Source organism: Passer montanus, unplaced genomic scaffold (assembly GCF_014805655.1).
Source record: "Passer montanus isolate IOZ18808 unplaced genomic scaffold, ASM1480565v1 scaffold50, whole genome shotgun sequence".
Lineage (NCBI taxonomy): Eukaryota > Metazoa > Chordata > Aves > Passeriformes > Passeridae > Passer > Passer montanus.
In genome coordinates this window covers 6440129-6454158 of record NW_024369930.1, presented here as the reverse complement: position 1 = coordinate 6454158, position 14030 = coordinate 6440129, and the positions used below count along the sequence as shown (strand labels likewise).

General features: G+C 42.8%; 1 protein-coding gene across 1 annotated transcript in view; it reads left to right on the top strand.

Moving 5' to 3' along the window:
* Window positions 1–13418: 13418 nt before the first annotated feature.
* Window positions 13419–14030, top strand: part of CCDC71L (coiled-coil domain containing 71 like) — a 5173-nt gene continuing 4561 nt past the window's right edge. The window contains 1 exon segment of the mRNA XM_039723779.1: window positions 13419–14030. This exon segment is cut by the window's right edge and continues 84 nt beyond it. Coding sequence (XP_039579713.1) covers window positions 13592–14030 — 439 coding nt within the window. The 5' untranslated portion in view covers window positions 13419–13591.

Sequence of the window (14030 nt, the reverse complement as noted above, 5' to 3'; positions counted from 1 at the left end):
AAGCTCTGCACGAGTGATACCAGGAATACTGAGCCAGCCATATGTGTTGCTGGGCATCAGATGGAAGCCTAGCCTTTTTCTTCAAACCATCTGCTTTTATGCAGCCACCTTTGCTTCACAGCTTCTCAGGTAAAAGCCTTTGAAAACTGTTAAATGAAATCTACTGTCACTTCAGTTATTAGACACAATGGGATATCTATGACAGAATATTATCTGCCAGAATATCACCATGTAGCATGGTAGAACTCAGCACCCTCAGAGCACCAGCAGATTGCTGGTGGGATGGCTTCTATTCAAGCTCATAAGATAATAATTATCCTTGGATTTATTGTCAGAGGCAAGCACAGGCCAGGACAAATTATTAAATTCAGATGTAAAGATCCTAGTCAAGATATTAGCAAAAGGGATATAGCAAATATTATCAAGTTCAGCAAAAGAAGTGGAATGGTTATGAAACCATTATAAATATTTTTCCAGTAACATAAGAAAATGATCAAGTTATACTGTATTTGAAGAAAAGAATGAAAAGCATCTCAGTAGAACTGCATGCTGACTCATAGGAAATGATATTTTAAAAAGGAGAAGCCACAGTTTCTGATGAACAGTATGAAGTTAAATGGTATGCAGTCAGCAATACTAGTTACTTTCAGTACTAGGCTTTTCTGGAGCAAATTGAGTTTTAAAGAAACATCTATCTCTAAGTTGAAAGATAAAATTTTAAAATGTTTGACCTCTATTAACAAGTTTAAAATATATTTATAATAATACCAACTCCACAAAAGCCTCCTTGGATTAAAAGACTTTCAGAAATTCTGTGTGGGTAGGTAGAAGGATGAGTTGTTCACTTTTGAAGCTGGTGGTGGCACAGCCCTCCCAGCCTCCCATCCTCTGTCACTGGCCATGGGAAATGGACTGTATTTGCTAAGTTGCAGATACTCTTGGCGTTTCACTGGTTAGGAAGAAACCCCAAATACCACTGAGAACACAATAACTTATTTCTGTCAGGGAGAGCTGGAACTCGCTGGGAACTTCAGCACAAGGAACTGCTGGGAAATGTGTTTCTTCAGCACTCACTTGGTGGACTTATGGTGAAGAAAAGCCTGCTGTTTGTTTTCCCCTAGAGAAAAGAGAGAGAGAGGAGGAAATAGAGAAGCTGGTTGTCTCCCTTTAGAAAGAAAACATCTGCCGTTTGTTGGAGTGGGTGTAACTTGCCAACATGTTCAGCCAAAGACTTTCCACAAGGGCATTCTCCTGCCTTCAGTCTGTTCCTGCTAGACACGGGGACAGCACGGGCACATGAGCTGTCCCATGTGGGGGAACATCTTACTGTATTCAGCCACTCTGCAGTGATGGGAGACCACAGAGCTGGGCCAAGGCAGGTGGGTTCTGCCTGCTACACTAGTGAAGCCAAGACTTCTCTGCTGCTGCTGCTTGCAGTGACCTCCAAAGTATCCATCAGGAGAAGGAGGAAACCTATGCACAGAGCTGGGATTAAGGCATCAGTGACGTAGAACAGGCATCTAGGAAGTAAATGACTCATAGGAGCTAGGCAGAGATGTAACAGACAGGGAATATCTTGTGCTCACAGCCTTGCAGTGACAAATGATAAGAATTCAGATGAGAACCTTTTAGACTATGGTGAAGGAATATAGCACTGTGCAATGACAATGGTACATTCCCATTCCTTTTCAGTCAGTTGTGTTATTACTGTGTCTGTTGCTTGTTTCATGACAGATAGCTTGTTTATGGTTTGTATTTAATGGGTTGACTTTCTTGCATGTGCTCCTACAGCCGCATGTCACATAACCAAAGCCTTTTATTAAGTTATTCAGTGTTAATAAAATAACCTTGACATTATTGGAGTCTTTGCAGGCAGACATCTAGCCAGCTGCTAACAGCTATCTACAAATATGTGCGCTGCAGCTGTTTGGCATTAACTGAAGCACGGTTTCCCTAAGGGTGGCCTTATTTTCCGAGCAGCACTCAGTGTAGGGAGGTTTTCAGATGAATGGTCTGGAACACATCTGCCTGTCCTGGCACACAGGGTGCCTGATTCCTGGATCTTCCTGTGTTTCCCACAGGTAACCAGAGTGAACATCTGGTACAGCCCAGGCTGGCCCACATTCTGTCAAAAAATCTTTAGGGAAGTGACAGACATCTGTCTCTTCAGAATGGTAGGTCTCTTGTTCTCCCTTTGCTTTATATTGATGGTGATCTCAATTTGTCTTGGGTGAAATGTGATGAATCTCTCATTACTGGCACTTCATATTTTTTCTGCTTGTAGTGGATACAGAAGAATTCCTTTGTGTCACCTCAGTACACCTAATGCTTAGAAAATGGAGGAGGAGCACATGTATGTCTTGTAGAAATCCAAGAATGCAATCCTGGAGCATGCAAACCGACAGCTTTAGTGTATTTTAAACACAAATTCAGAGCATCTGAAACCAGAATGCCCCTTTTCTCTTTAAGTGAAAATTCATGACCTTTCTATAGGCGTTTCAGATCTCAGTATGTGATTACATTCTTCACTTGATGCAATAGGACAGGACAAGTTGGATATTTTTCTCAGCCTTATAGATTTCTATTTTCTCATGGTAAACTACTTTGTTCAGCAGGTACCACCTTATATTAACATATTCCCAATTGAAACCGGTTATGGTAAGATTTTAATTTTCTTCTTTTTTCCCTCTTTCTAATTATAGTCTTTGAGGGCTGCTTATGGGCTATATAAGTGATGACAGGTGTATTTTTTCCAGTATTTATTCCATTTAAAATTAATAAGTGCAAAGTTTGTAAACAAAAATCACAAGTTCCTTTATAGGATTTACTTTTCACATGCCAGAAGGGAGCTCTGGCCCTCTGTCTCCACCATGCTTCCCACCTTCAAACTAGGCCACCTTGTTGTAGTATCCTTCAGAACTATAATTTTATCTAGCTCTGTAATGTTAATTATTATTTTCATCATCCCAAACACAGCAACTGCCACTTATGTACCTGGAGGAGGATTAGCATCTCCAGGCTATCCTCTGGGTTTAATCCTGGGGAGACAACCAAGCTTCACACACATCCAGGCCAAGGCCTGATCCTGTGGTAGGATTTGTTTTAATAGTACTTGTTAGATTATTTTTAAACATGAATTTGTCTAATTATTCTTTGGATCATGTAAGCTTTTGAAACCCATGGCATCTTGTAATTACTTCCACGGCTCAATTATGCGCTGCATAGAAGAGTGTCTCTTGTTTGCCACCTGAGAATTTGATTTTTCACCTTCTAGATCTTGTGTTACAAGAAACAGCAGACAACCATTCCCCATTTTTCTTCCCGTAAGCATGTTTTTCACAGGCTAGAAGTCGAGGCACTCAATCCTTGTACAGAATTGTTTCTTTACCATGTTAAATTGTTTCTTTACCATGTTAAATTGTTTCTTTACCATGTTAAATTGTTTCTTTACCATGCTAAATTGTTTCCTTATCATGTTAAATTTCATACTCACGACTTTTCTATGTCTGTGTGGAAAAAAATGGCATGGTTTGCTGGAAGGTGAAAGAAAAATAAAAAGGAGATGAAAAAATGAAAATGGATTGAAAGCAGAAGGAACTGCATGCAAAAGGAACATTATAGGGAGAGGAAATGAAAGATGAATGAAGGTGGTTTGGGTTAAAAAATGAAGCATTAACTTGACAGAGAGAAGCAGTAGCTGAAAAGGGTAGTGATGCACATAATGAAATAAGGATGACCCCAACAACCCTTGGGAATGGTGGGAGCAATTTCTTCAGGTGATGATTTGTGGGGGTAGCTGTACTAAGGTGTTGGGTGCAGCAGTAGTTACAGGCAATGTCTCTTCCTAAAAATAATGAGGCGAAACTTTAGAAGTTGATGATGTCAATTCTCACACCGTTGATGGGGAGAGGGACAGAATCTGAGTGCTGCAGCTGTAGTGGTGCTGGTTCTTCTTTTTTCTGCCTCTCTTTACCTGGGTGTTAGAGAAGAAGAACATACAGAAGGCAGCAAGGAGCACAACTTCTTGTTCATTCACAGTACCTGGCCTACAGGGCAAAACCAAGAGCATGAAGCCAATTCTACAGCTGGCCACTATCACAGATGGACCTTTAGTCTATTCAGACTATTTATGCAGTGCTTCTCCCAGCTCAAAAAAAAAAAAGGCTGTTTGAGTCCAGCTCAGCTTCTTTGTTGGTAAGAGCTGTTGCAAAGAAAAGAGAGAGGGCCTGCTTCTCCTTCCCTTCAGAGCTGCTTTTAAGTTAAAGCTCTTCTGCCTGCAGCTGAGTCTGCACTTCCTCTCAAACCTTCTTCCTATGACCTGGACTGTGCCAGCCTGGTTTGACTTGACTTCCTGGCTTGGCCTCAGACCTGATTCATCATGACAGACCTCCTGCCTGATCAGTGGCTGAGCCTGACCCTGATCACTGCCTCCAGATCTGCTCCTGATCTGGACTCACCAACACAACTTCCTGACACCCATGGGTGAGGCAGTGCTCCTGCCTGTGTTGTCACCCTCAGCTCCAGTGGTTTGTGCCTTCCTGCCTGTACTGCTCCCAGTATTGTTCCTGTCACCTCACAGAGCTCTGCATTTCAAATGCAGAAATTGTTTGTCTTGGTGAAGTATATCTCCATGTCAGTTAAGCCCGGACAGGAAAGAGGGGTTTTGTCCTGAAGACATTTTCAAAACTCCAAAACACTTTATCCTGCCACAGATGTCAGAATATTCAGAATAGTTATTTTGGTGATAAATTTAAAGCAAGCAAAAGCTCAGGGCTTACAAGACTTTTGAGAGACTATGGCTGATGTTTTTCTACCAGTGCTTGATTAGTCAGCTCTACAGAAGGCAGTAGTGCTAATGAATTATACTAAAGGAATCCTACACTCTATTAGCCACAGTTTGAGACAACTGAGTTGAGTGATATTGAGAGAGTTGAATTCAAGCATGGATGTGCCAGATAACCAGTAGCTCTACATCCAAATGGTTTCCCAGTGAAAACTCTTTAACCTAATTTCACTAGCTTTGTTCATCTTTAATATCAACACATGAAGTACTGCTGAAAATAATACCCTTTTACCAGCAGCAACTAAATGGTGTATCTTTGGATCAGAGCCTGGAGATGCTGTTTGAAGTGGAAGTACCTAGGGATTTGATTCCAAATATGAAGTGGCAAGTAACTCATAGGAAAGCTAACGTACTGGAAGATAGCACATAAGGAGGGAGAGGAGGCTGCATAGGAGTTAAATTGACTTAACAATGACCAATTTGTTTTTGTCATATCTCCCCACTTCTGCTCTGATGTCACATAACCATGGGTTAATTTAAAGAAGAGATTGGTGTAAGGAATGATAATTTTTGACTGAAAATATATCTACAGCTGTGATAGATTTAATTTCACTGTAATCAGGATTCCAAGAGGATTCCTATCTAAACTATTCCTATTCCCATCCTAAGCATAACATTTTTCTGAAATCAGTGGAGATAAATGGGTGAAATGCCCATATACAAGCTGACAGCTAGCCTACATCAGACTTCAGTGATTTAAAATATGTATGATTCAGTTTGCCATCAGGTGAAGCATTTTCTTGCAATCCACTTGTCTTCCTCTGTTAATATTTTAATCCCTATCTAATCTTTCCACTTCTGTATGGAAAATTGGAAAACTCTCCATCTACACATGATTAAACCTTTCCTGGCACAAGAACAGTCTGCTAGTAAATGCCTGCCACTGGGGAAAGTCATTCTACAGTCTCTGCCTTGGTGAGCTGGACTTTTTTTGTTGTTGTTCTTTTTGTTTTGGTGTTGGTTCAAATTATATGCAAATAGATATTCTGCCTGGCAACCATTTCCAGCAATGGTTCATTATCAATAATTCTTACATCAGTCCCAGAGTCTCAGCCTTTCAGTTTTCTCTATTAATTTCTAATTTATTTTTCATTTGCTATTGCATGTGGCCTGTACATAAGAAGATCTACATCTTATCCACTTTGTACCTAAATTGTTTAATTCTACAAACATTGTGGGATAAAACAGAACGCGCAGCAAACAAAGCAAACCTGTATTTGTAGGATATTGTGCTATATTAGTCAGTGGGAGGAAGTGGTGCTTTTGGAAATACCATCTCGGACTGGCAGGAAGCAAATGGGCAGAAATTTCAGTGATTCAGGTTTCAGACAGGGAGGGACAACCAGGAAGAATCTGGATTAGGAAGAAACTAGAAAAGGAATGGCGAATATAAAGAATATGAAAAGGAAGATGATTCCGGTGCAGGTACTGTTGAGGATAAATGTGATATTTCTCTGTTATGACATGTTCAATCCATTGCTACAGACCAGAGACACCAGTCTTTGTTTCAGACAAAACCTGAGGTTAGCCTCTGGCATCTTCATTTACACTTCTAAATAATGATCACTTTTTCCAAAGTGATGGGCCATTTGCAGTTCTCACTGCCTGCAAGGGAAAAATGAATGGCTCAGGCCATGAATTGCAAATGCCGAGCACTAAGCAGCTCCCTCCAGACAATGCATTGGGACTTTAACTTTGAGTTCCCAGTGTTGAAAGCTTACGACTCAAAATGCAGATGTAAGAGAATGCTAATAGACAGTGAAAATTCTGGCTTAATTATGGCTTTAATTAAACCAATAGTAACCCGTATGTGGATTGTCTTAAATGGGAGCAACAATGGCTCACTGAGCTTAAACTGAATAATAGCCTGTATAAACTAAACCAAACAAACTGGAGTAAGTGACCACACTAGGGCTTACCGTGGGTTTAATTAAGTCAGTAAAAGATTGAACCACTAGCATTTCTTATTTGGAGGAGCCTTCCAAAAATAGCTGAGGGGGATGGGGGTTCCAATATAGATGATTTGTTAACTTTGACTACTTTTTGACTTTACAATGAAAATTTGGGTCACTTGTATATTTTGGGAAATATTTAATTCAATTGCTTGTTGATAACGCTTGTATATGTCTCTGTGACAGCAAACCCATTAAAACATCACTGCATTTCTGAAAGATAATCTTAAAATTCTGCTAAAGAAGCCACTCATCCACCTGGAGCCATTGCAGGTTCACCGAGGATGAATGAACTCGCCTCTTTTGTGGAGAGCCTTTATAATAATGCAGATCATGTGCAGGGTCAGAACCTCAGCTAGTATCTGTCATTGTGCCTGTATTAAAATGAAGGGTATCTATAGCTACAGAAAATCTTTGATTTTAAAACGTGCAATCTAAAAGCCCAGTTCTCAAGGTATTATCAATCTATTTTTATTCTTTCTTTGTAGCATTGTTATCGAAAATGGTAAAAATAATTAATGTTGTTCAAATGATCCAGTTTTGATATTTATTGCATGCTGCACAAATTCCCAAGATTTTTTAAATGATTATAAGAAATACTGTGAACCAAGTGCTATGGAACTATAAATTATTAGAATATTTGGGAAAGTTTATATAAATCACACTTGAAGTGTTTTGAATTTAATCTACGTTGAATAACACAAAAAAATACTTTCAAGGAAAAGAAAATGATACCGCCAAAACTAACATGGCAGAATTCTAGCAGGGCAGGATCTCAGTGTAGAAAAGCTATTCGGCTCCTGTGATGTGAGTAAGGCGGCGAACTCCGCGCTCCCTCCGCCAGGTCTGTGCCGGCTCCCAGCGCTGCACGCAAAGCGCCGGGGCCACCGGAGCCCCGAGCGGCGGGGCCACAGGGCCCTGCCAGGAGTGAGGGAGCTGGGCGGAGAGAAGCCTTCCAGCCTTTGGAAGCCCATGTCTAACTCGGAGAACAAAAGAGAGATTCAAAAGGAGGTGTTAATGCTAACAGCTAAATCTACATAATAATTGGCTGCTTGCAACTTTCACTGAAACAGAGAGATCAAGACTTCTCCACCTAAAGTGTCTAAAGCTCTCTCTCCTCTGCCCTGTGAAAGTGCCGAAGACGACATGAAAAAAATAAAAAAAATGGGTTCTGTCTCTTTCCATTAAAACAAACACAGCGGGCAGTAGGTTTTACAAGATTCATTTGGACAAAGAGAACAAATAAGAAGGAGCCTGACTAAGATGTAGTCCAATGACACAGCAAAGCTCCTGTAACCATTTAATAAAGCCACATCTATATGACATACAAGCATACATATCAACTTCCTCACTAATTCACTCAAAGCATTTGGAAGGGTAACTTTCCTCCATGGACTTTATGCTGGATCACCTATTGTGTCCACCCTAGGCCAGCACAAAACATGAATCCAATATAAACATTGCATTGTATCCTGTAGCAAGTTCAACAACACAAAAAAAAAAAATCAATTGTGACTCTCTCTGTTCTGGAGTGAATTTATCCTGTCAGCTCATCTGGTAATGCACAAATCTGGTAGGAAGGAAAATGGCAGCACAGGCTGAAGGGTATTACAAAAAGAATTTTTTTAATTGACATGCTCAGCCACACGGTATCAGGGAATAAGATTTAATTAATAAGGTTTTAAAATAATTGGTAGTAGGCTTAAAAATTTGTCTGGTTTGAGACAAGGGAATGAAATTCACACTTGTTTTAACAGTGATGGTACTTTAAACAGAGTGCCTCAGGAAACAATGTAATCAATACTACAAAATGACATGATCTGTGATGTGTGAGAACCATGTTCTTGAGCAACATATTTCTTACGCTGGAATTATATTCAAGACTCTGAGGAAGGTTAGGGAAAGAGTGTGAGAATGATGCAAACACTGATGGTTACTTCCCCAGTTATATTGTTCATTCCTTCCTTTCCTAGCCTTTGGCTTACAGCCTTTCTGAGCCCGTGGTTTTCATGTACAAGAGCTATTGATGGATATTTTCTTCCAAACAAGTTTTAACATTTTCGAATAGTGTGCTCTCTAATGACTGCAAATGTACTGGGGCATATTTTTCCATTTTGGAATCCACAGCTTTGCTGAAAAATGAGTTCCACAAACTAATTATGAGTCATATGGGGGGAAATACCACCCCCCCCTCCCCCCAAAACAAAAAAAGCAAAACCCCAAACCAACACATGCCTTTTTGGTCATTTAAAGTTTTCTGCTTTGTAGCTTCATGTTCTTCCCTGTCATTCTTGGATTATAAAAACTAAGACATAATAATTTCTTATCTGCTTTCTTTGTACTATCACAATTTCATGAACCTTTATCATATTCTTCTTCAGCCATCTGTTTCTTCAAGCTGAAGAGTCTTAGCCTATTTAATCTCTTTTCATAGAGAAGCTGTTCCATATTTCTGCTCATGCTGGTTGGCCTTCTTTGTATCGCTGCTGTTTTCCTTTAGAGATGGTAAGATTAGAAATGCACAGTATTCAAGATTTGTGGAGGCACAATGGACTTGCATTCAGCAGAATGCTGCCTTCTGGGTTTTTCCTATCCCTTCCATAGTGATTCCTAACACCCTTTCCCTTTCTTACTGCAGCTGTGATTTCTACAGTGATTCCATGATTCTTTTTTCTCCCTTATAACTGATTGAGAAATAATTATTGTAAATTATTTGCTTTTGTCTCTCTTTGAAAGTATTTTCAGAAATTTTGCCAATACTTGTCACTTTTCAGGCCTAGGAACTTGATGACTATTGGGTAACATGTGAAGTTTAGTTGTGAATGGAATGTGGAGTCATGCTTGCATTGCCACACAAACTTTCCTGAAAATATGCTAAAGGCATCTGGGAACGAAATTAACTGAAGCAGGCTGCCAGTTAATGTAACATCTCAAGAGCAAAAGTAAACATACTAGGAAAAAGTATTATCTTTGAAGACATTGGACAGTAAGGCTGCTCTGCTAACCTGGGTGGACGAACTTTTCTGCTGGAAAAGTCCTGTCAGCAGAACAGATGTGACTTAATATCCAGGATTTAAGGGCTCATCAGCAAGACTCAAAACTGTGTGATCATTTGTACAGATAAGATTGTTAGCATTTAAAATAATTAGCAATTACCAGTGGTGTTTTTTGGTACCAGGCAGGATACATTAAAGAAAATAAAGTGCCTCAATTGTGCAGCAATTAGTGTACCACTTTCTCAATCGGTACTTTGCTCTTCCTTCTTGAGAATTCAATACAGAAAATAAATTCTAAGAAATAATCGGAAACAAACATTACAGGATTTTTTTTACTCTTCTCTGTTCCAATGTGGATATTGCCTGTATTTTTAGAATAATGATTGTTAGAAGATCTACAGAAAATTGAGTCTCTACATCTTAGTCAAGCCATTTTCATCCACTTCTTCATTTTATTCATCTATTAAGGAAAGGCAATATTTACTTACATAACTCAAGAGTACTGTGAGTGATAATTAATGCTTCCAAGTAGTAGTATGATTGAAATTAAGAGCTATGCACTTCCAAAGGATTATTAATTTTATTGTTATTGTTATTACTGTACTGAGCTATTGGAAATTACTAAAAGATAGGCAATTACCATGGATTTTCTTGAGATTACTTTGTAGGGTATTAAAAGAAGAGGGTTACACTGCAGAAAACTCATAATGAAGTTGTAAAAGTGAGATTACATCCCATGCCTGAAAAGGGTATTGTCCACCCATTAGGCTACAGAGTAAAAATAATTAATAAATACTACATGATAAAATGTGCTGATCTTTCTTTTGGCTTGCAGTTGTAGTGACTCATTTACTGCTTGCTTGAGAAGCTTCCCCCCCCACTCTGCCTCAATGATTTTTGAGTCATATGCCAGAAATGTTTGTAATTTTGGGAAAATGTTACGGTCAATGGGCAACTGGGTTTCTGCAGATTAACGAGCATCTATTTGTCAGCTGAGCTGCTGAATTATAGCTGCCTCCACCGAGAATGTGAGCCCAGGGCAGCTTCTGTGGTCCAGCAGGTGATGAGCCTCTCCTAAGCCGTGGTGACCAGATAGCCAGAGTGTGACCAGCAGCAGCACAGCTGGGTCAGGAGATGCCTGTCCTGGGTGCACCCAGCTCCGGACTCTTGTCCTCTGCTTTATGGGACACCTCCTTCAGTTAAATCAATCTGGCTGTATGACTGCATGCTAAAGTACGCTGTGAAATGGATCCCATCAAAAACGGCTCTAATGCCATCATTTTGGGAAAGGTTTCTTTTTAAAAAATGGGTCGTTTATGAAGCTGGTTTAGAATATGTCTGTACCTCAAGACTGTCCTCATGAAGATTTAAAATAGCTTTGTTAATATCCACTTTAAATGGCTATTTGGATTAATATTCTTGAGTTTCCCACGAACACAAGTTGAATTATCCTGTGAAGAAAATTAATTCATTTCCACTGGCAGTAAGTAATAATTTCTTATGCAGAATTTCTGCCTCTTACTTGACTGGATTTCTAGACATTCCAATTTAGGTTCTTGATGAGTTGAGAATAAAAGATTTCCCTATTCTAATCTGAAAGATTAATTACAGAACAAAGACTGTCTATGAAGAAAAATGTTATTCCTCTCCCTTTATCCATGCTGAGAGAAAGTAATTAGTTAGGGGTCTAATCAAACTCCAAATAGGATTTGTACAGTAGGTTAAACCACCTCTGACCTTGCTGGCACCTTGCTGTTCTGGGTTCTGGAAAGAGCTCTGGTATAATTGCAGCAATCCAGGAACATAACAGGACACTCTACCGGTGACAGCAATCTGAAGTATTGGAAAACATGATCCAGAGGGACATGGAATTTCACAGCAGCTGACAAAATCACAATGCAAAAGCTGCAAGTGTAGCAGTGCCGTGCAGGTAGTGCCTTGCTGTGGACTCAGGAATTGAGGTGACTCTCACAATGGGCTCAACCAACCCAAATTTTTATTGCTTCATTTGGGATATGTTTGTTGGGATATGAAGTCAATCCCAATGATGTGGTAAGTGTCAGTGTTGGCAGAAAGCAGACCAACCCAAGTTTTTATTGCTTCATTTGGGATATGTTTGTTGGGATATGAAGCCAATCCCAATGATGCGGTAAGTATCTCGGTGTTGGCAGAAAGCAACCTGGGAGAAAAGGATCTGGGGACTTGGTGGATACCAGGCTAAACAAGAGCCAGCAACATGCCCTCGCCACAAGGAAGGTGAATACTATCCTGGGCTGCACTGGACAAAGTGTTGCCTGCAGCTTGAGAGAGAGATCCTCCCACTTTATGCAGTGCTGGTGAGGCCACACCTGGTGCACGGTTCAGTTCTGGGCTCCTCAGCACAAGACAGACATGGATACACTGGAGAGAGTCCAACAAAGGGCTGCAAAGATTAAGAGACTGGAGCACCTCTGCTGTAAGGAAAGGCTGAGCGAGATGGGACTGTTCAGCCTGGACAAGAGAAGGCTCAGGGGATCTCGTCAAGATATACAGACACCTGAAGGGAGGGCACAGAGAGGATGGAGCTGGGCTGTTCTCAGCAGTGCCCAGTGAAAGGGTCAGAGGCAATGGGCACAAACTGAAACACAGGAGGTTCCCTCCAAACACGAGGAAACACCTTTTCACTCTGAAGCTAACTGAGCACTGGCACAGGTTGCCCAGAGAGGTTGGAAGCATCCATAAAGATCATCAAGTCCAGCTGTGCTCCTCACAGGAATATCTGAAACTAAGCCATATAACAGTGTCATTGAAATGCTCGTTGAACTCTGACAGGGTTGGTGCTGTGACCAGTTCAGCGGGGAGCCTGTTCAGTGACTGACCACCCCCTCAGAGAACTTTTTCCTGGTATCAAATCTGAGCTTCCCCTCACACAGCTTCATTCTGGTTTGTCATGTCTATCAGTGATCAGCTGAGAGAGAAGCCTCCATCCTTGGAGATATTAAAAATCCATCCAGATACCATTCTGGGTAACCTGGTTTAGGTGGCTATGATTGAGCACAGAGGTTGGACCAGATACCTCCAGAGGTTCCTTCTAACTCCAACTGTTCTGCAGTTCCATTACTTATTTTGTTGTTGACTGATCAACCTACAGGTTCATGCTAAAAAACTCCTCTGCGACAGGATGGGTGTATTTAATATCATGTAAAGCACTTCACTGTGTCACGTCCGCTGGCCCATTTTTGTTATTTGACTCAGTTCTCTCACGGCTACTCCTTCGGGGTGTGTGCCCATCGAAGTGTCCAACCAAATCGTTACCCCAACACATTTCACACCACCAGCCACCTTTGTCCAACCCCATGTGTGGATCCTCACCCCTCAGCGAGGCGCGATGCGGACACGCGCGGGCCTCGCCCTGAGGGAAGGGCAGACGCGGAGATCGCGGCTCGGTGTCGCGCCGAGGCCCGGGCTGCCGGACCCCGCCGGACCCCGCTCCGGGGCCAGGGGGCTCCGGGAACAGGGGGCTCCGGGAATAAAGGGCTCCGGGGGCAGGGGGCTCCGGCCCCCCGCCCTCACGGCCGCCGCCCCCGGCGGGGCGGGGCCGGGCTCGCCCGACGCGTTTCGAACGGGCCAACGGGCGGCGCAGGGGGGGCGGGCGCGCGCAGGCCCCGCCCGGGACTTTAAAGCGCCATTTTGTGCTGGGCGCAGGACATCGATCGCTGCTCACACCCGGCGGGCGTCCGGCGGCGGCCGGAGTCTGCCTTCTGCGCTGCCTCCGCTCTGCCTTCTCGGCGTCTGTCCCGCCACCCCGTCCCGCTGCCTCCATGACCCGCAGTAGGAAGCAGGCGGCGATGGAGAGAGGAGCCGGGAAGATGAACACAGAGGCGGGGAGCGCCGCGGCGGCGGCCGCGGGAGCCCGGGCGGCGATGGCAGCAGGGGCAGGGGCAGCCGGCGGCGAACCGGCGGCCGCCGCCTGGGGGCTGGAGGGGGAGGCGGAGAAAGTTGTGTACTCGCGCTCGCAGGTCTCCTTCGCCGGCACCAAGGCGCTGGGCGACGCCCTCAGGCTCTTCATGCCCAAGTCCACGGAGTTCATGAGCTCCGACTCGGAGCTGTGGAACTTCCTCTGCAGCCTCAAGCACGAGTTCTCCCCGGTCATCCTCCGCAGTAAGGACGTCTACGGATACTCTTCCTGCCGCGCCGTCGTCCCCGACCCGCCGCCGCCCTCGGAGCGGCCCCGCCGCCGCGCCGGCAAGCGGCGCCTCC